The sequence below is a fragment of the Terrapene carolina genome, unplaced genomic scaffold (genome assembly GCF_002925995.2).
Source record: "Terrapene carolina triunguis isolate 2854851 unplaced genomic scaffold, T_m_triunguis-2.0 Scaffold93, whole genome shotgun sequence".
Lineage (NCBI taxonomy): Eukaryota > Metazoa > Chordata > Testudines > Emydidae > Terrapene > Terrapene triunguis.
Window position 1 is genome coordinate 3,928,618 of NW_020664444.1, and position 24,446 is coordinate 3,953,063.

Here is a 24,446-nt window from a genome sequence, read left to right on the forward strand (position 1 = left end):
GCCAGGGAATGTTGTGAAAGTCAAAAGTATAACTGGGTTCAAAAATAAGTTCTTGGAGGACAAGTCCATCAATGGCTCTTCACCAAGATGGTAGGGGCACAACCCCAGGCTCTGGGTGTCCCTAAACCTCCGCCTACCAGAAGCTGGGACTGGCCAACAGGGGATGGATAACTCAATATCTTACCCTGTTCTATTCACTCCCTCTGAAGCATCTGGCACCGGCCCCTGTTGGAAGATGAGCTACTGGGCTAGATGGACCATGGATAGGGAGTTCTACATCCTGGTCTTTAGTGAGTGGCTATAAAGAAAAGCCACACTGAAATGGCAGTATAGACACGAAGGACAATAAATATAACAACAAACACATCCCAGCCTGAATCCCTGGTGGATGAATGCAAACTTTATTGCTTCAGTTCAGCTCTTCTCTCTTACACATCCACCTGGTCTGCAAAGCCCTTTGTTTTAACGCGGTGCCGTGACATTACTTGACAGAATCGGTTACTTTTATTGCATGGAGGATCAAATGGTCCCACTTTGTGCCTCGTGCTGTCGTCCAGACGGGCGCCTTCCATCGCTGCCCGGCGCAGGGTTGGTCCTCTTGGTGTTTTCAGATGCTTGTGGCGTTGCTGGCGGCTGAGATGTGTCTCTCCTGAAATGCGCCACAGCGAGGAAGCATGGAGCAAACGAAAATGCCAGTAGGAGGCTACTTCTCTCTGCCTCGTTCACTGCAAGGCAGAGGGGGCCAGCTTCAGTGGGGCACAGGCCTCGTGCAGTGAGGCTTCAATACCAAGGGAGCCCAGGCTCCTCCTGCTAATGCCCCCATCAGGGGTAACTCCCAGGGCAGGATGGACTCAGGGCGCAATGTCGGTGAGCGTCAGTGTGGACAAAGGCAGGCCCAGGGAAGCTGTGCCAGCTGAAGAGTTAACCCCTTAATGCCCGGCAGTGCTCTCACATGGCTGCAAAGCTTGACACACAACACTCGATCTCCCTCCGACCTCCGCTCCACCGGCTTCCTGATCCCCAGTGAGGCTGGCTCACTCCAGTCCTCCATTTGGGGGCTCCCCTGGGCCTGAGATGGGAGAAGAGGGCTGTTGCTGTCTCCTCCCCTGCTTTTGACCCATTAGAGGTGCTGCCACGAGCCCTGACCTGCACGGGGGCTCGTGCCCAGGCATTCCCATGGCCTCCACTTTCCCCAGGCGCAGGGTGCACTGCTCGGGCTGAGGGCATGAGCTCAGGACGGGCTGAACCTGGGCAGCTGACAATGCTGCCTCTCTTTTTGTCTACAAGCCGCTCTCGCTCTCTCTCTGAGGATCATGGGACTTCCCCTCCGCTCCCTTCCCTGACATACTGAGCGCTTCCCCCCCAGGCTCCCCGCCCCTTAGGTATTGGGGGATTCACCCCCACGTCCCTACCCTCTGCCCCAACTTCGCCTGACGGAACAGTCAGTGGATTTTGACATGTGACCGTTTCAGTCCCTCCCCGCACTGCTGCTGCCTGGTTACCATCAAATGGCCGCTTTCCCCACTCTCCCCCTTCAACTAACCCCCTGTGACAGCCATTGCCCGGCCAGGAGCAGGGCTGTGCATCCCTGCCTGTACCTCCCACGCGCTCCTCCCCAGGCTGAGGGGCACATGGTCCTCCCCTCCCCCGGGCTGGGGGCTGTCAGAGCCAGGTAACATCACTGTTATGTGTCCAGACACAGATACAAAGCAGCCTGTCACAGACACACACACACACACACACACACACACACTTTCTCTCTCTCTCTCTCTGCCTGCTGCGTGGTGGTGAGACTCAGAGTACAATAAAACACTTGTAGGGGCAATGGGGGTTATGGGTTTTTGTGTGTGTGTTTCAGTTCATTTCCTGCCTGCAGTTTTCCTGGCAGACCCGGCTGCCTGTTTAAAGGATGTCCAGTGCTGATGCAATAAGCGTGGACCATTTCTGATCGCAACGTCTGATTAACACTCCTTGGACCTCAGGCTTCCCCCCTCCCTGGGGTTTCTTGCACCCCCCCTTTGTAAAGCAGACAGTGCTGAGCAAGTTCCTGCCCCGGCTGGCACAGAAGATGCCCACCTGGCCATAAGGGAGTTGTATTAATCCAGAGGAACCTGGTAGTGATGGATGAGCTACCTGGAGTTTTGTATGCTTGGGTGACTCCAACTTGCTCCTCCCCCGGGGGTGTATGTTTCTGTCCTTAACGTGCTGTATCATATTTGAAGAAGAGGCTCCTTTGTTGGGCTGGGGGATGCTGAAGATGAGGTGGAGAGAAGAACCCGGAGATTTCAGATCAGTGTCTTGGCTCCTGTGTGGCAACTGGTGGCCAGGCCCCGGTTAGCTGGGCATCTCCGCAAATCCTCCAGAGTTCTGCCAAGTGTCTTGACCCAGCCAGTGGATCACTTTTCAGAGCCACTTCTCACTATCCGCTGGAAGGTCCTTGAAGGACCCCTCCATGGGGGGCTGGGGGTCCAAGCCGGAGTGCATGATGGGAATGATGAGATCATCCATGTTTGGCATCACTAAAATTTTCTGAAAAAAGGAAATTGGACAAAACTAAAACCATGGCATGAAAAAAGCCTTCAGAGGGACAAAGCTGGGAGCTCTGAAGGGCTGATTGGTACCTGTTGCTACCATCCCACTGGGGCTCAGAACCTGGGATGCAGCTTACGATAAGCAGAGGTGTAATAGAGTGGCTAATGCCTACGTGCAGCTCTGCTGGCTGGACTCAGCCCTCCCAGGTTTATAAGGGTTTTTTTCCCCCTGCCTAGTCGCTAAAGACCAACAAGAGCCGTAACCCAATGGAGCATCTCCTTCAGCTCACTGTTTGGGATCAGAAGGTCCTGTTTCCCATGGCGACTGAGTGCTGTTTAGCGGCTGACCATGTCCTCAGCAAATGTACATGACCATAGATGTGACAAGACAAGAAGACATGGCTTTTCCTTGATGTGGTTGGCCATGCTTAGAGTCAGGGTTGGGCGCTGCTCAGGAAACTGGCAACAAGTTCTCAAACCTCTGCCCTTCCTAGCTGGTTAAGAAGACACTAAAATCCCAGCAGATCACGCTGGTGCAGGGGGCTTTGGGAACTTGCAGCAGATCTTTCCACCTAGGACTTGCCAATGGTCTCTGACCAGAAGCCTAAGAATAAAAGGTAGATAGATAACAGGTCTAACAAGGAATGCAAAAGAGAGAATAACTCAAAGCATGTAGCTCCTTCAAACTCTTAGAGATGCCCCTAGGAGCTCAACTTGGCTGAATCTCTTTGGGATGAGAATCAGGCTGGTCGGCTCAGGAGCCAAGGCTGTCTCACCAGCGCCTTCTGGTTTCCACTGGGTGGGAAATCCTACAAGAGCAGCTGCTCTTGGAGCACTTCATTGATTTGAATCAACCCCCTAAAAAGTTTAACTCGTGTTTTCCAAAGAGGCCCGAGTCCGGTTTGGTTTCGCCTCTCTCCAGATTGGCCTGAACCAAAACTTGGGCCTGAACACCACTGAATTTGGAGATGCCCAAACTCTATCTCCTTCCTTTAAATGAATCAAAACCCTGGATCTAAACACTGCCCAAACTTGAGGTTTGCAACATCTGGCCCCAGACTTTGCAGGCCCATCTTTACATTGTTTAGGTCCCAGTTGTCCCCTCCTTGGTTCTGATCCATCCCCAGTGCATTCATCATTCCTCTCCCAATGCTCTGGGAGCAGGTACCTGGAATTCATGCTGCAGCTTCCTCTCAATCCATTCCGTGACGTGGATGAAGGTGACTTCCCGCTCGCCCAGCTTTGGGTGGACTTTCAGCTCCAGCTGGGGAGGGATTCGGAAGCTGTACCTGGAGGGGGAAGGAAGGAAGCAGAGACCATCACAAACTCCCTTGTGCTCCAGGCAGACGTGGCCTGGTGACTGGGGAGTGCAGTCTCCATGGCCCATACAGCTGTTGGCCTCTCTGCTGACACTGCCAGCGAAAGGGCCAGTTTTGGACACTTGTCCATTAGAGGGGGGCTGAGACCCACTGAACAGCCATCAGACCATAAGAGATTTTGGTCACTAGCACTACCTGGTGCTGGATTTGAACCCATGACCTAGCTGGGAAAAGTGTGACGTGTCTGGCCCAATCCCCCGAGCAATCCAGTCCCCGTTTTGGGAGAATATTTCTGCCCACGTTGAGTTCCCTAATCCTAAATCTCAGGCCGAAACTCCGACCATGTTCCACTAAGCTCTGGGAAGTAGAAGCCGGGCTCTGCGGCGAATCACCGCGTGGCGGGACACAAGGGCGCTCCTACCAGATTCGGTCTGTCGGGGGTGGAGGAATGTTCACAGCCAAGGTCCCGGCCAGTTCCTGGACTTCCACAGTCAGCAGCAGCGGCGTGTTGGACACCTCCTCGATCTTCTTCTTGATGAAGTCGTTTTCAGTGGCCTTCTGGAAGTACTTGGACTTGGCGATCTTATCCACGAAGCGCAGGATCTTCCGGCTGGTGCTGTTGCCGCCACCGTGGCTAAGGAGGGGGAAGAGGAGAGTCAGCGTCAGCCTGAAAAGGGGGGGGCTGTTCCAAGGCAGGGGGCTAAGCTGGGGCCTCACCTCACTCGGTCCCCATCCCATTCATCCTGGGGGCACCTTTCACTCCCTGTAGAACCCCCCCACCCCGCGGTCCATGACACTGCGACAGTCCTCCAGCAGGAACAGGCCACCCTTCTCCGTGGCTCCCAGGACACGGAAATCCATCCAGCAGGAGGCGCTGCAGGTGTGAGACTCTCACACTCCTACGACTCTTCTCCTTCTAGATTTCCCTAATAGCTTCATCAGGGAGACGACAACGTGCCTTTGCAGGACGTCGGACTCAATGATCTAGCCAGCCGTCCCGTGCTCATCGTGTGGTGTCTAGCGGCTGTGATCCCAAATGGCTCCCCACAGGCAGGGCTAGCTGAGGAGCCCCTCTTCTGAGAGGGGGTTGTTTGACTGGGATGCGGGAGACCTGGGTCCTGACTCTGCCATGGCTTCGTTGGGGGATCTTGGGCAAGTCACTTACCTGCTCTGTGCCTCAGTTTCCCCATCTGTGAAATGGGAATGATGATTGTGACCTCTTATTTAAAGTGCTTTGAGATCTACTGAGGGATAGTGCTATAGACGGGCTAGGGATTATTATTACTATTTTATTATTAATTATTTACCCTTCAGCAGGAGAGGGGACGATCCTCTCTCCCAGGGTTCCAGAAGACTCTGCTGCAAGGACGTCTTCCTCGTCGGAGGAGCCGGCGCTGGAGGATTCTGCATCGCTGTCTGCCAGCAGGATCCCCCGAGGCTTCGCCCTGCGAGCAAAGAGGGAGGGGGTGAGTCCCTGGGGGGGGGGTCCTTGTGCTCCGGCACTCGCAGACTGCATGGGCCTGGCGTCTTCCCTCTAGCCCTGCAGCATGGGCCAGGTGCTGGGGAAGAGGAGCTGGTGGCAGGACGCATGGCAGGGTCACCTCTGTTTCTCATACTAGGATGAACATGGATGCAGCAGGGTGTCCTGGCCCTTTAAGGCTTCAGCCCCGGGACAGCCTGTTCTCATTTTAAACCCAGAACCAAGGCGTTCTGGGACTTACAGTTCCCAGGACCACTGGGAATGGTAGGTCATTATAGCCAGGCATGCTGGGAGGAGGAAGCAGGATATAAGCAGATGTCTGACTCTTTCCGCCCCCCCCCCCCCCAGAGAGCAGGAAGAAGCAAGGTTTGGGTGTGTGTGGGGGGGGGGGGGGAGTGGATTTCTCTATGGAAGGAAATATCCTGGAGGGCTTGCAGGCTTCTCTGCAAAGGGAAACAGACAGAGAGGTCTTCTCGTTCCCTGTAGACCTGCAGGGACCCTGGAGAAAGTGGGTGAGCAACTGGGGATTTGGGCACTGGCCCCCAGGGGAGATTGGGGTGTGTATCTGTTGGTTTTCCTGCAGGTCCCTGGGAGACAGAGCGGGGAGTGACTGGAGCAGGCTGGCCTGGTGACCCAGGGCAGACTGGGGGAGACTTCATTGGGACTTTCCTTACCCCAGCATGGGAGGAGTGTAATTTAGCTGTAGGATTATATTGAACTAAGAGCAAGAGGGAGATTGTATCAGAGAGGAAACTGAGGCAACGGCCCCGCCTGACACTGGAGAGGTAAGAACCTGCTACAATGGGGCTCTTCCAAGTCAGTTTCTAAGGTGAGAGGTTTAGTGGGACTTGACGGTCCCTGGAGCTTGAGGCAGACAATGGGACTTCCCGAGCTGCTGCTGGGGGCGAGAGTTTGGAGGTGGATGCCCAGCCAGGCCCCATTACAGGGGCTCTGAAACGCTTACCCAGCGCTGTCTAAATGCAGGAGAGTCTGGGCAGCTGGCTGGCTTGGGGGCTCCAGAGCCATCTCCCGTGCAGGCTGCCCCAGCTGGGCTGATCTCCTGGGAGTTCTTCCTGCTGCTCGCTGGGTTTGCCAGTAGATGGTGACCCCAGCGGAGGCCAAATGGATCATCCTGGCATCATGCCTTGGTCTCTCTTGTTGCACGGCTTGTGCGGATAGCTGGGGCACGACCCTGCTGCCCCCAAGCTGGGAAGTTCCCTTCCCCTGCAGGCAGCATTGTTCTCCATTTAAATCCTTTAACTCGCCTTTAAGAAGAAATGACCTGGTGACACTGACCTACCTGCAGTGTCAGGCTGGGGAGGACTTTTGCAGGGGGAATGCAGACTGCCAGCATTGTGGGAGAGGGGCGTTAGCTTGAGAGTTGTTATCTAGTGACCCCCCTAGAGCTGTACTGGGGGAGGCAAAGGTTGATGCTGCTCCCTGCCGGAGCGTATTGTTAAAATGTGGCTAAGTAAGGAGGCTTGTGGCTACCTTTCCTGTGTCAGAGCCATCCCATCCCCTTGCCAGGGCGGAGCGGTTCCGCGAGGCGAGGGATTTGGAGCGGTAGGGAGGCAGGGGAATGCACACCTCGCAATCGAAACCACGCAGAGTCATCTTGGTTCTGAGGTATCGGAAACCCAGCGTGAGGCTGGTGAAGCAAAGAGCTTTGGCTCCAGTTGCAGAGAGATTTAATGCACCGCTGAGCGTGACGTTCAAGCTTTCATCGAGCTGCTTTCTCTCCACTCCTCCAGCCCCGGCCTCTCCTCTGTCACTCTCCTCCCTGTGGCTGGTGCAAGAGCCTTCTCCTCTGCAGCCCCTGCCAACTGGAACCGCCTCCCTGGATCCCTCTGTCTCATCACTCTCCATCCCCTTTCAAATCGCAGCTGAAAACATAGGAGGCCTAGCTGAGCCCCAGTGGAAGTGGGTGCACATCCAGGAATTTCACTGTGGGAGCTGTGCCAGGGCTGAATTTGGCCTGGTCTTTTCACCTTTGCTGTATCTCGCGAGAGACAGAACCTCTGAATCTCTCTCTTTGTGCTATTTGTGATTTATCTCGGTAAAGCACGATGGGGATGTACATCTTGTGCAGACGACCCCTGGCAGAATATTCCCACGTCCTGCTGGGATGGGCGGCTTTCCCATATCCCCACCCGCAAAAACTGCAACAAAGCAGGAGTGACCGGCCTTAAAGTCAAATGCTACCCCTGGATCCTTAAAACGCAGCCCCCGGCCACCTCCTCCCTGTGCAAAGCCAACCAGCTGCCAGGCCCTAGTGCTGGTGAACTCAAACCACGAGCAATTTCTCTTCCTGCACTAAGGGAGACAGAAGCGAAGCAATTATTATGGCTCTGTGCATTTGCCCAGGATGAAAACAGAATCAGAAGCAAGGTAGGTGCTGTCCCATCTGGGCTCCTGGCAAGCAGCCCCACATGTGACAAAGATCCTAGTGCTACGCCTGAAACTCCCATCATCTTCCATCAGAGGACTGGCCCAGGAGAGGATTCTTGTTACAACCTGCAATTCCAGCTCTGTGCTGACACCAGACAGATCTACCTCTCTGCTCCGGACCCGTCTCCTCCTGTCCAAGCATCTCGGCCTGTCACTCTGACCTCTCCTCGTGGATGTCTAGCTGTCAGCTCCAGCTCAACGTGGCTAAAACAGCGCTTTTCATCTTGCCCCTCAAATCCCCTCCTCGTAGCTGCTTTCTCGATCACTGTGACAACACCACCATCCTGCCTCTGACTCGGATCTCTCTCTAGGCTCCTCGCATCCAGGCTGTGTCGAAGTCTTGCAGATTCTTTTTACATACGTGGTAAGATGTGGCCTTTCCTATCCATCCACGCAGCTAAAACTCTCGGCCAGCATCTCATCATCTCTCATCTCAGTTACTGTCTGCAGCGTCCTTCTCTCTGGCCTTGAGAAATGCTAGCCTGTCTGGCTAATAGCCAATCAGAATGCTGCTGCAAAGATCAGTCTTCTAGCCTATTGCTTTGACCATCATCCATCCACTGGTCCTGCATCAAGCAGAAGCTGCTTGTCTTCACTTTCAACCCCCACCCTACCTAGCATCTCTCACTTGCTACTGAGATGTCAGCTCCCACCTCCGCAGCCTCCATCACCTACTCGTTACTTTTTCAAACAAGCACCTTCGTGCTTTCTCCCATCATGTCTGGGAGAAGCTCCCCATAAACACCCACAAAGCTACCTCATAGCCCTCCTTCAGATCTCTCCTCCAAACTCTCCTCCGCTGTTCAGGTCTACAAAAAACTTGACGATGGTTCGGCCTCTGAGACGACTGCCTAGCATGCTGACCAGTCTCGTCTCGTGTATCCCTCTCTCTGTATCCATCAGTCGTCTCTTGTCCTGGATTGGGAGTTGGTCGGGGGCAGGCACTGTCTTTTTGTTCAGTCTGTACGGTGCCTAGCACAAGGGGGTCCCGTCCAGGTCTATGACTGCGGCTCTTGGGATACATTTATTATTTATAAGATGAGCAAGAATTCATTGGTTCTAGGAAATGTAAAAGCAAGTGGAAGCACAGGGCCTGCTTCTGAAGGATGCTGGGTACCCTCACTGGTCATGGACTCCAGTGGTGTGGAGGGCTCACAGCATCTACAGGTGGGTCTCAGCACAGCAGCCACACTTAGTAAGGTCAGGCCTCCCTTTAACTTGCCCAGGGAGCCCATATCTTGCATCATGGGGCCGAATGAGATGATGTTTGTCCAGGTCAATGCACCTCTTGCTGCAGTCACCCGTCACCCAGTTCCCCCTAGTGGGCAGAGGTAGCGGGGACTCAGGTGGATAATTCTCTAGGCAAGCCGTGCACACCACAGCATCTCGAGTGGTAGGCCGAGCCCCAGCTCACATTCTGGCCTGGAATGGCTCTGTTAAAAAATCAGAGCAACTAATGATCTGTCAGCAAATGTACGTCCGAGCAGAGCGGAGTGCTCCAGGATCAGGGATGAGAATCCGGGCTCGTCAGACATAGCTGCTAATTGACAGTGAGTGGCGTGATCCCCGATCATTCTTGAGTCAGCTAGACATGTGCTAAGTAGCCACACAGACCGTTTCTCCAAAAGGCAGAAGAAAACCCATTCCCGTAACTTGTAAATAAGCCAATGGGGGTTGCGGGGGGATGTGGGGAAATGTGTCAACAACAGACTCTTCCAATAGTGCTAAGTACATCCCAGCAGATCACTCTCTGAGGAATAGGTGAAGGTTTGCAGCATGCTGGGAGAAGGACGGGCCAGGTGTATGTGATTAGTAGGATTCATTTGCACTATCATTACAAGTGGTTGACAACCTTGTTCACAGCTGGTCAAGTACAGCACAAGGCCAGGCTAGTGCAAGTTTCCTCCATTCCACCGTCTCGGAGACAAGATCATGCAAATGGGCTACAGCAGGTCCAGTTTCTGTGCTTAACCAGCCCTTGGCTTCTTAGCTCGCTTTGCTGGCTGCATTGTGAACACAAGCCCACCAGGAGCGAGACCAAGATGCACCATCTTATTTCATATACTTCCAGCTGATAAGACGAGCACTAGCAACCTGGAGTTGCATTTGAACCCAGAGGGAGAGGCCACTGAAGAGAAGACGGAGAGGGGACATGATAACAGTTTTCAAGTACATAAAAGGTTGTTACAAGGAGGAGGGAGAAAAATTGTTCTTCTTAATCTCTCGGGATAGGACAAGAAGCAATGGGCTTAAATTGCAACAAGGGAGGTTTAGGTTGGACATTAGGAAAAACTTCCTAACTGTCAGGGTGGTTAAGCACTGGAACAAATTGCCCAGGGAGGTTGTGGAATCTCCGTCATTGGAGGTTTTTAAGAGCAGGTTGGACAAACACCTGTCAGGGATGGTCTAGATAATACTTAGTCCTGCCATGAGTGCAGGGGACTGGACTAGATGACCTCTCGAGGTCCCTTCCAGTCCTGATTCTATGACGTTTGTCCCCCCCGCCCCGGTGAAGCAGACTTCTTTTTGAAGAGCAGGCCGCTGCATGGAGCAAAAGCCTCATTCCTTCTATGCTTGTCTTTCCCGTGCTCTTTACGTTATCTGGAGTAACTCAGAATTCACCCACTTCTGGGCCGTCCCCTCTCCTCGCCTAAAGCTGTTCATGTTACAAAAGGTTTAACGTTCCAGCCCATCTGTGCTTTCAACAGGGCCCAGTTAAATGGAGAATGAGGCCAGGGGCTCTGTGCCCAGGAGCAGGGTGGGAATAACACCAGGCCATGAGAACATTCACAGCTCCAGACAGAACGTTTTGTCCTGATTTAAAAAAAAACCAAAAACCCAAAGCAGCACATGGGGATGGGGGAGGATTTTTGTTTTGATCACTGATAAAACGACTAGAGATTAGTACAAGTCCGGGATGAGGCTGTCAGCTAACTCAGAGCACAAGCTGGTCATGACAAACAAGCCACAGGCACGCGCTTCTTATCTTTTTATTTTATTAATGACTCTTTCCTAGAACTAACTTCCCAGCTGTCTCCATCCTGCTCAGACAAATGGAAAATATTCAGCACAGATGGCCTGATAAAACCCTCCAAATGGAGTTGATTTATTTTCATTTGACTTATTCCTTCTGCCCCAGCTGGATGATATGTGATTCCGGACGGCCCCCAGTATCAGACACCTTGTCCCATTGCTCTGGCATAATCCGATCTCTTCTAAGACGCTGCTTCAGATCAAGAATGACTAGGTTCCTTCTGATTAGAAGGCGGCGTGATGAGAACATGGAGTTAAATCCATTTGGCTTGTGCCACCCGGCAGGGAGGCGAACTGTAGATGTGCAGATCTGCTGCCCGCAGAGCCCTGTGAGGTGCCCTTCAGACCCATGATTTTGCAGACCTCACTGAATTATAAAGCCCTTTCTGTTCAGTGTAGAGACAGAACAATGCAGCATCCTGGGTGCCTTGAATTAATACACAAAGGCTTCATACTCACGTCAAAACCCAGTGCTCTTACTGAGCACGGCGACAGAACCGACTACCTTCTCCTGGAGGAACAGTTGGACCAGGGTCTCTCCCGCCCTGATGTCACTAGGAGGCTGGTGAAGCACTGGAATGGGTTACCTAGGGAGGTGGTGGAATCTCCTTCCTTAGAGGTTTTTAAGGCCCCGCTTGACAAAGCCCTGGCTGGGATGATTTAGTTGGGAATTGGTCCTGCTTTGAGCAGGGGGTGGGACTAGATGACCTCCTGAGGTCCCTTCCAACCCTGATATTCTATGATTCTATGTCGCAGGAGTGAGGCCCAGTAACGCTTTAGTGACCTTACCCTTCCCCACCAGCAGCCGCCTGCCCACTCTCCTCCGCCAGTGCCTCTTTCCCCAGCTTGCATAAGTTCATCTTCGTCTCCAGTGTCATCTGTAGGGCGCCGTTGTAGATGACTTCCACGTCCACCCAAAGCCCTGCAGAGGGGACAGGATGCAGGTGACCCATGGTCCCAGGAATCTGGGGTGTCTGGGAGGATGCGCGGTGCCTGCTACAAAGCCTCATTGGACTTGGTACTGGGGAAAGGTGCTGGCCTGAGAGCCGGTATCGCCCGGGCAATACCAGCTTCCCCACGCTGCCTCATCACGGTGCCTTATTCGAGACCGGGACGGACCACCTTTTGGGAGGAGAGGGAAGCTCAGCATCGATCTATCCAGCCTCCCCTGCCTCAGCCCCGTCGTGCCGGCCTCTCTATGCGTGACCCTTGGCTCCTCTGCTGAGACTGCCAGCAGGCGTCTCATGCAGGGACGCCAGCCCTGTGGGAACTGGGCTCCGGTCACTGACCTCTCTCACGTAGGCCCCTGAAGAGCCACCCGATGATAACAGCCTTTGGTCACTACTCGATGTGAACAGGTGACATAGAGTCTCGAACCCTGGAAACTGTGAAATTTACCCCGTTCAATCAACCACCCTGGCCTTGGCTGGGTAGCAGCTGCCTTGCTGCTCCCATCATACAGGAAGGCTGCTCCGGAGGCAGTGCCCTAGGCTGAGAGGCAGGAGGCGCTGGGTTAAATTCCTAGCTTAGCCACTGTCTCCTGGGGTGAGTCACTGAATCTCTCTGGGCCCCACCTGTGAAATGGGGGTGAGAAACTCTGTGTGTGTGTGTGTGCGCGTGCGTGTGTGTGTGCGTGTGCACGTACATACACACAACCTCTAGCACAGTGGGGCCCCAATCCTGGTCGAGGCCTTTATCCTGACATTAATAACGCACGATCCCTTTTCCACACATTGGGAAATTCAGCAGGTTCTTGTGACGCCCGTAGCAAGGACTGCACTGCATTGCACTGGCTTCTGGCTGCACAGAGCGATTATTACTGTGCTGAGCCGGCTGCCGGCAGCAGGAAGAGGGCTCTGTTTGAAGGCTCAGCGTGGCCCCTTTATTTTCCCCTCCTCTGTCCCCTTTACACCCGCCTCCTGGGAGTGTGGGCGGCGGATTGCGCATTCCCAAGCAGGCTGTGAATGTTTTGAGCCCCTGCGTGCTCTCGCCCGCTTTATCTGAGGCTGCACGGCGGGAATGGAGACTGAGGTGCTGGTGGGAGATCTGGAGGGATGCGAGGGGACGTGCATGGGGGGGGGTCAACACAAGCTTTATTCCTCCACTGCAAGGAGTCCCTGGCAAACTGTGTGTGGGGATGAAATATTAATCCAGCGTCTCTATTGAATGAACTCCGAAGGGGAGGGGGGGGAAGGATGACCTTTTTAGAGGGGATAACTGGAGACTTGGGAGGGTTAACGTGCTGCCACAGCTGGGTTGTGGGATGCCTAGGATGGAGAAAGACTGGTGCCGCAGTCTAGGGGTCCAGCAGCATCTCCCCCAAATGCACCCCATTTTGGGGACGGGTTTGTGACCTTCCCCTAAGCCTTTGTTCCAAGCTGTGCATCACTGTGAGTGGCTAACCCCTCTGCTACCCTCAGGCTGGTTGCTACGTGACTCTCCAAATGGCCACCCATGTGGAACAAAGTGGGTGTGGGCGTGGAAGCGCTGGCTGTGGTGCTCGAAGGGTTAATCCGGCTTAATTCCAGTGCCCTGACTCTCTGCCTGCCTTTCTCCACACCTGGCCCCTCCCCATGCTCCCTCCTCTACTCCAAGCCTACTCTTTCCCTGTCCCTGAGGCAGTCCTGGACTCTTCTGCCACTTGACACACTTCTTCCTTTCCCCTAGGAGGCTGCCAACTTGCCATTTCCCCAGGGCTGCCCTGGGATGAGACTTAGCAGCATGGACAACTGCCCTTCTCCGTCCTCCCATTGCAGTGGCCCCCTCAGGGAAGGGACTGATTGGTTCTGGGTGTTCTACTTGCCCTGTTTTCCATCAGGGCAAGGGGCTCTGACTGCCCGGGGGGGCGGGTTCCTAGTATGTAGCACCCCCAGTTATAACCCTCCAGTTCATAGTGGCCCCCAGCTGTAACTGTCTCAGTTTGGTTCACTGACAGAACAAGGAGTAATGGTCTCAAGTTGCAGTGGGGGAGGTCTAGGTTGGATATTAGGAAACACTATTTCACTAGGAGGGTGGTGAAGCACTGGAATGGGTTACCTAGAGTGGTGGTGGAATCTCCATCCTTAGAGGTTTTTAAGGCCCGGTTTGACAAAGCCCTGGCTGGGATGATTTAGTTGGGGATTGGCCCTGCTTTGAGCAGGGGGTGGGACTAGATGACCTCCTCAGGTCCCTTCCACCCCTGATATTGTATGATTCTATAAAATGCCCACTTTGGGTTTCTTTTGTCAGTCAATTAATGATGGAGGAAGGTGCTGGATCGACAGCCCTGGAGATCAGAGGCCAGAGCACAGGGAAGCCATTGTTGGGCAGCAACAATGCAAGGTTCTCCCTTACAACCCCACCAACGTGTCGCCACCCTGACCTGGAGGGATCCCTCCTAGGAGTGACAGCAGAGGTCAGTCTCTGTGGAATACTGCACTGTAGGATAATCTGGTTGTGGGTGCATTAGCAATGCCATAGGGCTGGACCCAAAGCTCCCCGAAGTCAATGTAAAGCTCCCATTGATTGAATGCTCTTTGGACGAAGCAGGCAGTGCCATCGCTGTGGTGGAACCAAGCTCGTGTCAAATAGTTGCCACCAAGTCACTTCTACAGACTTGTTGCTCTAAAATGGTCTTTGTCCGTGGCTGATGGGCACAAGGGCTGGTCGCTTTTCACGGGGATGCTTTAATCTTCCCAAAACATGTTTTTAAAAAAAAAGACTTCGGCCCAGTCCCTACGTTAGTGCAAAGTGACAGGGGCTAAAGCCTGGTGCGAATGCATTGAACCGGGTGGGAGGGGGGCTGCCGTTGGGACCCTTACCTCGGTTATCGATGATCGGACTGGAGGCACTGAGAACGAGGGGGATGGATGTCCCCATGTCCAGCTCGTTGAGCGTGAGCTCGTTCATAAAGTACGGGAGCTAGGTTGGAGCGAGAACAAACGAGAGCGATTAAACCCAATCTCCTTCCAAACAGATGCAGAAGGGAAGCTGCTTATCATTAATCAGAAATCAGAAACTAGGCTACGGGGCTGTTTAAAGAGGCCCTGGCCGAGCTGTCCAGCCAGGATATGGGGCCATCTCAATGAAACTGTCAAAGTAGGATGAGCATTATTCCAGCTGTAGAAATGAGAGATGGGTAAGATCTACTGGGTCCATCCTCCAAATCCCACTGCAGGATTGTTCTCTATGACCGTTGGTTTCTGTAGGTGTTGTAGCGGCTATATTCTTCTGCGTCCCAAACAATTCTCCACACAAACTGTGCTCCAGTCTATTTTTTTTTTTAAAGCCACCCTCTATCTCACAGGAATAGCCTGGCTGGATCCCCGGAGTTAAATTTTTAATTAAAATGTCATTAAAACCGGACAACTCATAACCCAGTGAAGAACAGACCTGGGGGAGGGCAGAGTAGAAAACCCTTTAGGAGAAGGGCTCCCCAGAATGTCTGAACTTGTACCGTGGCTAATGCATGCTGCTTGTTCCATCCATGCTGGCTTAATGGATGGAGCGTAAGCATCTCCAAGCACTGACAGAGTCCTAGTGCTCACTGAAGGTCCCGTACGAGGCCCCTCCCAAAACCAATCTACTTCAGACCCTTTCTAACTGGTTTCAGATGGGCACATTTCCCCATACGCTGCTCTCTGCCGACATGCTTTGCCCCTGCCCTGGAGGGAGGCCCTCTGGGGGAGGGGGGCAGAGGAGATTGCCATCTCTAGGGCCCCATTTATCCTTGGCCTCCCTGCTGAGAGAGCCAGCAAAGGACCCCATTGTGCTAAAGGGTTTTGTAGTGTGGATGCCTGTCCCACTAAGAACTGATCTGAGACCAGCTTGTGCCCAAAGGCAACCAGAGCCGGCAGCAAAGGGCTCTCCGTCACTGCTGACCCAGGCTGGGTTTGAATAAACGCTTCCCAACTGCGCTGTTAATTCATAGATTATAAAGCCAGAAGGGGCCATCAGGATCATCTTGTCTGACCTCCTGCATAGTACAGGCCGTAGGACTGCCCTGAATTGATGTGGGCTAGCGCGTGGCTTTGAGAAAAGCATCTAATCTTGATTTTAAAAGATTCCAAAAATGAATTCCTCATTCCCTAATAAACCCTTTAACTTTAATGATGAACCCTGGTCGTAAGGTTTCCTACCAATGAAAGATTTGAGAAAGCTGGGCACATGAATCACCAGTTCACAGAGCATCACTCAAGTCTTTGGTCCATATGTCAGGCTTGACTGCATGTATAACTTGACTGCCAAATCCTGCTCCCATCAAAGTCAGTGGCAAAACTCCACTGACTTCAATAAAGGACTTGGTCCATATGGTCCTAAAGGCAACTTGATGGATGCATCACACTTGCATCGCAATGCTCTGAAAAATACCAGAGCCCGGACTTTCTCTTCAAGTCCCATTCCCCAGCCAATGAGACAGGTGGAACACCATGAGGTTCTTCTGCAAGGGAAAGCAACGATCCATAGCGTCTCACCTTGATTTTTCTTAACTTCTTCTGGATCTTGTTTGACACTTGGTCCATCCAATATTTCTCCCTCAGGAAGTCCCAGAAGATTCGCCCAACCAGTGCATTCATCCAAGCCATGGACAATTCACTGCTGCCATTCATGTCCCTGAGGAACTTAAAAAAGAGTGAGAGAGAGAGAAATAAGAATACCTGAAAATGGGCCATGTATACGCTACAGAATGAATGAGACCAACAAATGCTGAAGTGTAATGTAAGTATCAGATCAAATTAGTGTACAGTAGTATCCCTGACGCTCACACACTATATTTAGAAAAGACTATGTCTATGTAAACATATCCCCAGAGCGCCTGATCCCCAGGGCTGCAGCATCTTGTGCAGTCATTCATATCCAGGGCAAAGTGAGTGAAAAACGCAACCGTTCCCATTTCAGATTGCCCCGCATGCTGCACTGGGTAAGTGACTGCGGAAGGTGCAGAGCAATGAGGAAACCGGCCCGTAGTAACTAACTATACTGTACATCTGAGAGAGACACACATATAGGCACAGGCATGTAGCGTGGTCTAGTGGTTACAGTAGGGGAATGGGCACAGAAGAGGTTTGGGATCGAGTCCCGGCTTGGCCTCTCTGTATCTCAGTTTCCCCATCTATAAAACAGGGGGGAGGGAGTTGAGATTCATGCACTTTTCTGCATCACTGTATAAGGGAAAAGGATGGTGAGGATGATGATAACTTGCAGGGGCTTCCCATTTACAGGAATGTATCATGGGCTGAATAAACTCGGAGGCTGAAGGCCCAGGTGCTTCTGGCAAACACCCAAACTGGAAATCTGGCCGGAAGGTGTCATCTCACTACTCTTCCAACCCAAAGAGGCTCACAGAAGCATCGAGACTTTCAGGTGCTTCTCTGAACAGCCCTGCCAATCTTATGGGGTTTGCCTGTCAACGGACAGGTCCCAGCCTCGGATTCATTATTGCTATTGTTTATTAGTTGTATTATCATAGCATCTAGGTGGCCCAGGTATTCACATAGGTCAGTTCTTCAGTATCTGTAGAGACATGAAAGACATGATTTTCCCTTACAGGGAATGTGCTGTTGTTCACGTCCTTCTGCTTACACCCAAGACAGGATCTACATTCATTCTTTCTTTCTTTCTTTCCTATTAATAGCTGAAAGTCTCAGAGAAGCAAATACTATGAGACAATGGACTGGGATCCCAAGGAAACCTGGAGTCAATAAGGAAAAGCTAACAGAATCCACGCATCTCATCAAGGACCGCCCCACTCTCACGGCTTGGAGCTAATGGGAAAAGAAAGCAACAGAGACTGTCCTGAAGTCAATGAACCCGAAGGCTCTGCCTTATTTTTCAGTGTGTCAAAAATATCCTTCCAAGAATGCAGCCTGTGATGGAGTAATGGGTAACATGTAAATGACAGGGACATTCCTAAGTGTCTGGAATAATAATTGATTCACAATTAGCAGAAATTAATTTCTATGTTGACTAAGTTGCCATAACGTGACCCATTCTTTTTCAAGTACTTTATGAGTCTATGAGATGACATTGTGGTCCCAGCTATAACGCAGGTATTAACGGAAGCATCGGCACTGATCTACCCAGCTCTTGAGAACACATCCCCCAAGAATTGACGGGCTCAGAGCCATTTCCAATAACCCCCTGTTAGTTCTTCATAAACATTGCCTTTGTTTAAAGCATTGTCAGGAAGTGCAAATGCGGAGAGGTCCTCGAGTGGTTGTGGAATTTGGCCATCTATTGGATGTCGTATTGACACAGATAGCTTGGGAGATTCTAGTTCCAGGCTAGAAGGCCTGGAAAGGATCAAGTGAGCCGAGGGACATGGGCAAATCTTTTATGAGAATTCACGTGTCTGTTTCTCTAAGCATCTGGATTTCTTGCCAGACTACGCCGTTGGCTTCACTCACCTTTTGCGAGGTTGGGCTGCCCATGGCGCTGTGACAGGGGCTCTGGAGGGGGCTGGTGCCCGTTTCTGGCTGGACAAACCGGGACATGTAGGTGCTGTAATCCAGAAGAATCTTCTGCCGGACGGTGCCAGCTAGATCCTTGGGTCTCAACAACGAAGGGATGTCTTCCGTGCTTCCCCGGCTGCTGCCACTGCTGTTGATGCCCTTTCCTGAAGGGCTGGAGAGCTGGTTCGGACCGAAACCTGGGAAACAGAAACAAATGGAGCTAGTCCTCTGGCTGCGTTCCGTTGAGGTGAGTGGAGACAGAGGAGCGGTGCAAGCGACTGGCATCCGGCAAAGCCAGCCGGATGGCTGGACAGACCCATCAGCACTGAGGGTAGGTCTACACTTCAAGCTGGGGGGAAGGTTTTCCCAGCTGGAGGAGATGGACTCCCGCTCGCTGTGCTCGAGCTGGTGTGCTGTCAGCGGAGTGCCGCTTAGCGGGGCGAGCAGCAGGAGGGGCCAGCCACCTTGAGTACACGCCGAGCATCTCAGATGATACATACTCAGGGCAGCTAGCCCCCTGCCACCACCATGGCGACGCTCTCTGTCTAGCACACCAGTTTGATCAGAGCTAGCGCAGAGACGTCTCCTCAAGCTGGGACTCGCCCCCTCCCCGGCTCAAAGTGTAACGCTCTCTGAGATACAATTGTGCATCTAGGAAAGGAAGGAGTCTTTCCCTGCCCAGGAGGAAGATGCAGAATGTAATGATCAGATTTTTCTATTCAACTTCAAAGCATTTGCCACACTTCAGCCAGTTAATCCTCATAACCCCCCTATAAGGGCAATGGGTATCATTAGTTCCGTCGCACAGACAGAGACACCGAGGCGCAGATTGGTGCAGCGACTCGCCCAAAGCCACAACGGGAGTTGGAGCCAGGTTTAGAATTCAGAAGTTCCTGGTTCCTAGTCCGTTGCTCAGGCCACCAGACCATCTCTCTCTCCCAGGCACCGATGCAATACACTGCGGGCACTCTGCAGATCTCTGCAGGTGAGCGAGGCCTCGGCAGGCACATCCAGCATGCAATCTGGGGTAGGTGTTTATAGGGCTGAGCGAGCTTTGCCGTCAGGGACAATGAATCCGGATTGCAGCCCACCAAACCGAATCAGCTTCTGCAGCTAGTTATTATTTATCTCAACGTAAGGACTCTTGCTCAGCGTTTTACCGGTTGCCATGAATACTGAGATTTTAAAAGCCTGGTACCTTCCAATAAACCTGCCATGTAGAATGTCAGCAGATCTGTTGCTAAAGAGTTGCTGAAAATGCTTTTCGGCTGGGGCATGGTTGAAGCTGATTGGTCCATCTACCACCAGACATCCCCCTCTGTCTTTCTCCAGAGTTAGTGCTCGCACAATTGGGCTCAACTCCTTTGACTTTAGTGGGATTATACCCGTTTCCCCCCATGGTGGATTTAGCCCACAGCAAGCCGATTAAAGCCCATGGCTATAGAAGTGACCGCCTCCATTGGATTATCTGTATTTGCCTAAATGCAAAAGAGGCCACCATGATAAATAAATAAGATATGCCTATCTCATAGAGCTGGAAGGGACCTTGAAAGGTCATTGAGTCCAGCCCCCTGCCTTCACTAGCAGGACCAAGTACTGATTTTTGCCCCAGATCCCTAAGTGGCCCCCTCAAGGATTGAACTCACAACCCTGGGTTTAGCAGGCCAATGCTCAAACCACTGAGCTATCCCTCCCCCCCGGGCCAAATGTTTTACCAAATTTGCCTTCATTCCAGCTGGCACTCTGCACCTCATGACAGTCCCCTCGGGAGGCTGTCATGAGATGTTGGAACCACTCTTCTTTGTCCCTTCCTGTTCTTCCAAAGAGGTAGAGAGTCCTTTCCCGGAGGTCCCCTGGAGGCTTCAGGGGGACGTCCTGGCCTGGTGTCCGAGTCATTTTCAGGCTTTCATCTCTTGGGAGGTCCCTGTCATGCTCATTTGAGCTTCTGAAATTCTGGTCCTCTTGGTCTGGGAACAGAATGCAGATGGGATATTTCTTGTTCCACATCCTCTTTCGGGCCAGGCCCGGTGGGAAGAGAAAGACCTGCAATACCAACAAATGCTGTCAGGCAGGGAGGCTAAGCCATGGGAACACTGAGCCGTTCCTTCAGCCTGGGGACTGCGTATGTTCTTTGGTGTAGCCTGGTGGGACAGGGGAGACAATCACATGGCGCATCCAGCCACGGGGACTCTCTTTAATGGAGACACAGTGAAGGAAGAGCAATGGCCTTGCTCTGAAGAGTCCCAAGGGCCAAAATGGTCCAGCTGGGCTGAGAAGGACTTACCAAATGTTCTCACTGAAGGCCAAAACCCATCCAAGATGTGGTAGGATGAAGTCCAGCATGAGGCCTGTACCACCCAGCCCCAATGGGACGAGTTCAGGTTCAAAGCTACGTCCACCTGTCTTGGCTCAGTTTAAACTAGATGCTTTCAGCTATTCTGTGGGGACTGTTTGATCTCCTCTGGCAGAGTCCTACCTGGGCGTTGCTCATGTCATAGTGCCGATGGCTGACAAAGGCCACGTCAAAGGTTTCTTCTTCGAAGGTGGCTCGGCGCGGGACGTTGTTCTTAGGGTAGGATAGCTTCATGGCGGAGCCTTCCAGCGTCACAAACACCGAGTGAGTGAGCGACGGGTGGTAGGTCTCCGGGTCGTAGAAATACATCTCGTTCATCCAGCTCTGGAAGGGAAAGTCTGCATGAGATTACGTCTTGCAGCCGTGGCCGGCTAGTGGATTTACTGTGGGACCAGCCGTGGTATGTGCTCCTTGCTGCCTATAGTGTGATGGGAATTGTTTTTCGGGCCAGTCGCTTGCACTTGGAAAAGAATTGCTGTGACACGCCCATGAGAAATGTGCTATCGAGTAGGAGGGGATAAGCGTGCAGGTAAAGTGTGGTGTGACGCGAGCGTGAGTTGGATGTGTGTGCATGTCGCACGTGGGGTGGCCTGGGGTGCACAAGTGCACACATGCGTGCGGGGAGATGTGTGTGCTGAGTGGCGAGGGAGAAGGGGTGCGTGTGTTCACGTAGGTGTGTGAGTGTGCACATTATCTTTCACCGGTGTGAGGCCACAAGGACAAATAAAGTGCAACTTTACAACAGCAACACAGCAAATTAACCCCTGGACCCCAGCCCTGCTCCCCTGGAGACGAGAGGGGCTTCGTCAGAGTCAAGCGATACGGCTCGACACACGTCTGGAGAAAATGGGGATGATAAAGAATTCCCTTTGAACTATCGCGACACTTAACCAGCAATGTGAAATGACGGCCCGGAGCTCCCAAAGCCTGCGTCCGCTCGAACGTTTCTGTGACCTCAAGGGCGGCGTTTCAGCAGATTTCCAAAACACACAAGGCTCAGCCTCCTGGCTGCTTTGCCATTAGCCCGTTCCTCACCCTGGCCCTGAAATATCGCCCAGCCAGCGCACTGGGACGTTTGACTGGCGCACACATGATCCAGTCCCTGGGTCAACAGGGTTCGGGGAGTTACTGTGTCATTAATGCATCGACAGAATCCAAACCAGGAATCAAATCTCCTGCTCGGTGTCTGCCCTAGCTTGGCTGCAGCTCAGCTCCCCACCTTGTCAGCCCCGAGGGAAGCATTTCTCTTCCCCTGCCTGACTTCCAAGTAATTCATGCTGCTGCCTTTCTAACCCCCTTTGCTACCTACCCGGCACTGAGGAGCCCAGCCCGCTCCTCTTCATGCCCAGACGGGTGCTTAGCCTTCCACGTCAGAGGCCGGTCTCTGGCCAGCAGCAATGCTTTAGGGAGGAAGGATGGGTACGAGACTGGGACTCGGGAGTTCCTGGCTCTGCTAGAGCGTCCTGTGTGACCGTGGGCTAGTCATGGACTCTCCCCGTGCCTCAGTTTCCCATCACATAACCATGACGGGGATAACAGCACTGCCCTACCTCACAGGGGTATGTGGGGATAAATTCATTGTGTGGTGCTCAGGGATCGTGGTAATGGGAGCTCTAGAGGGACCTAAACAGACAGACACCAGCGGAGCTAAAGGAGGATATGCAGTAGGCTGTTGGAGTTGCTGGGGGCATGGTCGTCACACACACTGAGCCGGTGGATTAGATACACTCTCCAGCAGCCACCTAGTCCCGAATGTCTGGGGCCCACAGGGGTTCCTGTGGCAGCCGGGGTGCCGCTATGTGGCGGGCGCTGTCTGCATGCACCCAAACGCCATGGGGATGATCAGCACTCGAAGCACGGCTACCCGGCCCTGGAGTCGCACAGGCCGTGCATGTTACAGAGCCGTGGTCTGGATAACTGCTGTCCCCCTGGAGCAGACCGACCCCTAAGCGGGCATCACCCCCCACCGAACGTATCTCCTACCTTGAAGACGTCTGGTTCCCGTGGCTTCCTCGTTAGCAGCTCCGAGTGCAGCTTGTCCTGTGGGTACCGTCCCTGCCGGGGAGCCAGGGAAGGCTTTGGCACGAACAGCAGGATGACCAGGAAGCCCAGCACGAACCCACAGGCCAGTCCCAGACAGAGGCCCGAGAGGTAAGGGGGCAGAGGCAGGATGAAGTAATTGTAAGCCAAGATGGCGATGCAGGCGAGGGTTTTGCATGGCACCGGGCTGCCAGGCTGGGCTGGGAGGAGCTCGTCCAGGGGCTGCCGCAGCTGCTCCTCCTCCGGGCCGTTCTCACTCTGCTCCACTTCCACCACCTGGATTACGTCTCCACAGGAGCAGATCTCGTACCTGCAGTTCAAGGCGGGCCCCCACTTGTGCTCCAAGGGGAAGCCGTCCTTCACCTGGGTCCTCCGGATTGCTTTGCACGTGTGCTCTCCCGGCCGGTCGCTCTCCGCTTTCCCGGGGCTGGGCCTAGCAGCCTTGACGTCCGCGCTAGTGCAGTCCCCGCTGTGGCTGGACAGGGAGTCATGGACGTAAGCACCGGAGTGGGGCAGTTTATACTTGGCCGAGATGCTGTTCTCGTCCCCGATGATTTTGCTGAGTCTGCTGAGAGGTTCCTGCATGGCCTCGGAGAACCTCCTCTTCGTGTCCTCGAACTTGGCCTCCTGCACCCGGAAGAAGCTGCCTTTGCTCTCCGAAGGGGAGATATTGGGGGAGGAGGGGGCTGTCCTGGAGTCCCCATCTCTGCTCTTGGGATGGGTGATCTGCCTCCACAGATGCACGTTGAGCTTCGAGTCTGATTTGGACTGCGTCACCTCAGGCTCCAGGTGGGAGATCTCCGTCGAAATGGACTTGACCAAGTTCAGCAAGGGCTGGGGCTTGAGAGGGCAGCTCTCCTTGGCTTGTATCTCGGTCGACAGGGACTTCACTAAGTTAATGAGGGGCTTGGGGCCCGGGGAGCCCTGCAGATTCGGGGGGGCAATGGAGCTCGGTGGAGAGAAGCCAGGCAGGTGATAGAAGGGGATGTCGGTCAGGAAGCCCAGCTCCGGAGAAGAAGCCGGAGGGAATGGCCTATGGAACAAAGATCCAGGTTGGCCTTCACACTGCCCAGTGTCCACATACAGAACAGCGTTCTCAGGCAAATTGGCAGCTCCTTCCTCTTCATCCTTATCCAAGGTGAAAATCAACTCACTCCCGTCCAGGTTCTCCCAGTCCTCTTTGCTCCTGGCGCTGGCGAACTGGCTGGTTATCTCTTGGGAACTGACCGTCGGGTCTCTTTGCTGAGGCGAGCCTGGGGGAGACAAGGAGGCAGGAGAAGAGCCCTCTGGCTCCAGGGACGCTTTGGCGTGACCAGCCATTGTTCACATCACTGCTAGTGTTGGTTCTGTAAGGAAGGCACAAATGAATCAAAGTGGGTAGGGCCCAGTTGACCTCACTGTCTCGGAGAACTAGATGGAAGGGGGGAAAACCATATAGGTGACACCCCCCTAGCCCTCCCACATGAATAGGTACTACGTGCATGGTGTCAATATGGAATATATTATACCAAATATACATGTTGGGTAATCATGGCAAACTGTATTATGCTGATTCTTGTTCACTGATGCTAAATATTCCACAATACCTTGGAACAGTAGAACAGCATTTGTCCTAGGCAGATAGGCAAACTGCCAAAGGCAAGACACAGAAGTGTTCTACCCTGGCACAGGTAGGAAGTGCCTTCATGGTCCACTGACTTTGGAAAGGTGTGTTTCAAAACAAGAGAGAAGAGGGGCTCAGCGGAGTACCAGAAAAGTAAGGTACACGGCCGATAGGTGATTTTTTAGTCTTGGGGGATGTGCATGGTTTTA

At 53.1% G+C, this 24,446-nt stretch overlaps 1 protein-coding gene across 1 annotated transcript; it reads right to left on the bottom strand.

Moving 5' to 3' along the window:
* Positions 1 to 428: 428 nt before the first annotated feature.
* LOC112115359 (testis-expressed protein 2-like) lies at positions 429 to 23,954 on the bottom strand. Its single transcript, XM_024212403.3, has 12 exons — positions 22,578 to 23,954; positions 20,718 to 20,918; positions 19,957 to 20,284; positions 18,197 to 18,438; positions 16,265 to 16,411; positions 14,612 to 14,711; positions 11,601 to 11,733; positions 5,158 to 5,295; positions 4,272 to 4,484; positions 3,700 to 3,820; positions 2,421 to 2,529; positions 429 to 649 (listed from the first exon to the last, which is right to left on the bottom strand). The coding sequence occupies exons 1-12, from the start codon at positions 23,952 to 23,954 to the stop codon at positions 429 to 431; spliced, it is 3,330 nt and encodes a 1,109-aa protein (XP_024068171.3).
* Between the last annotated feature and the right edge of the window lie 492 nt (positions 23,955 to 24,446).

Bases quoted from the DNA above. Each gene is read 5' to 3' on its own strand.
- LOC112115359 (XM_024212403.3), bottom strand. From the start codon at position 23,954: ATGGCTGGTCACGCCAAAGCGTCCCTGGAGCCAGAGGGCTCTTCTCCT. The intron at 20,919-22,577 runs GTAGGAGATACG...TTTCCCTTCCAG, and splicing joins GGGAACCAGACGTCTTCAAG to AGCTGGATGAACGAGATGTA. The intron at 11,734-14,611 runs GTAAGGGTCCCA...TCCCCTCTGCAG, and splicing joins TCCGATCATCGATAACCGAG to GGCTTTGGGTGGACGTGGAA.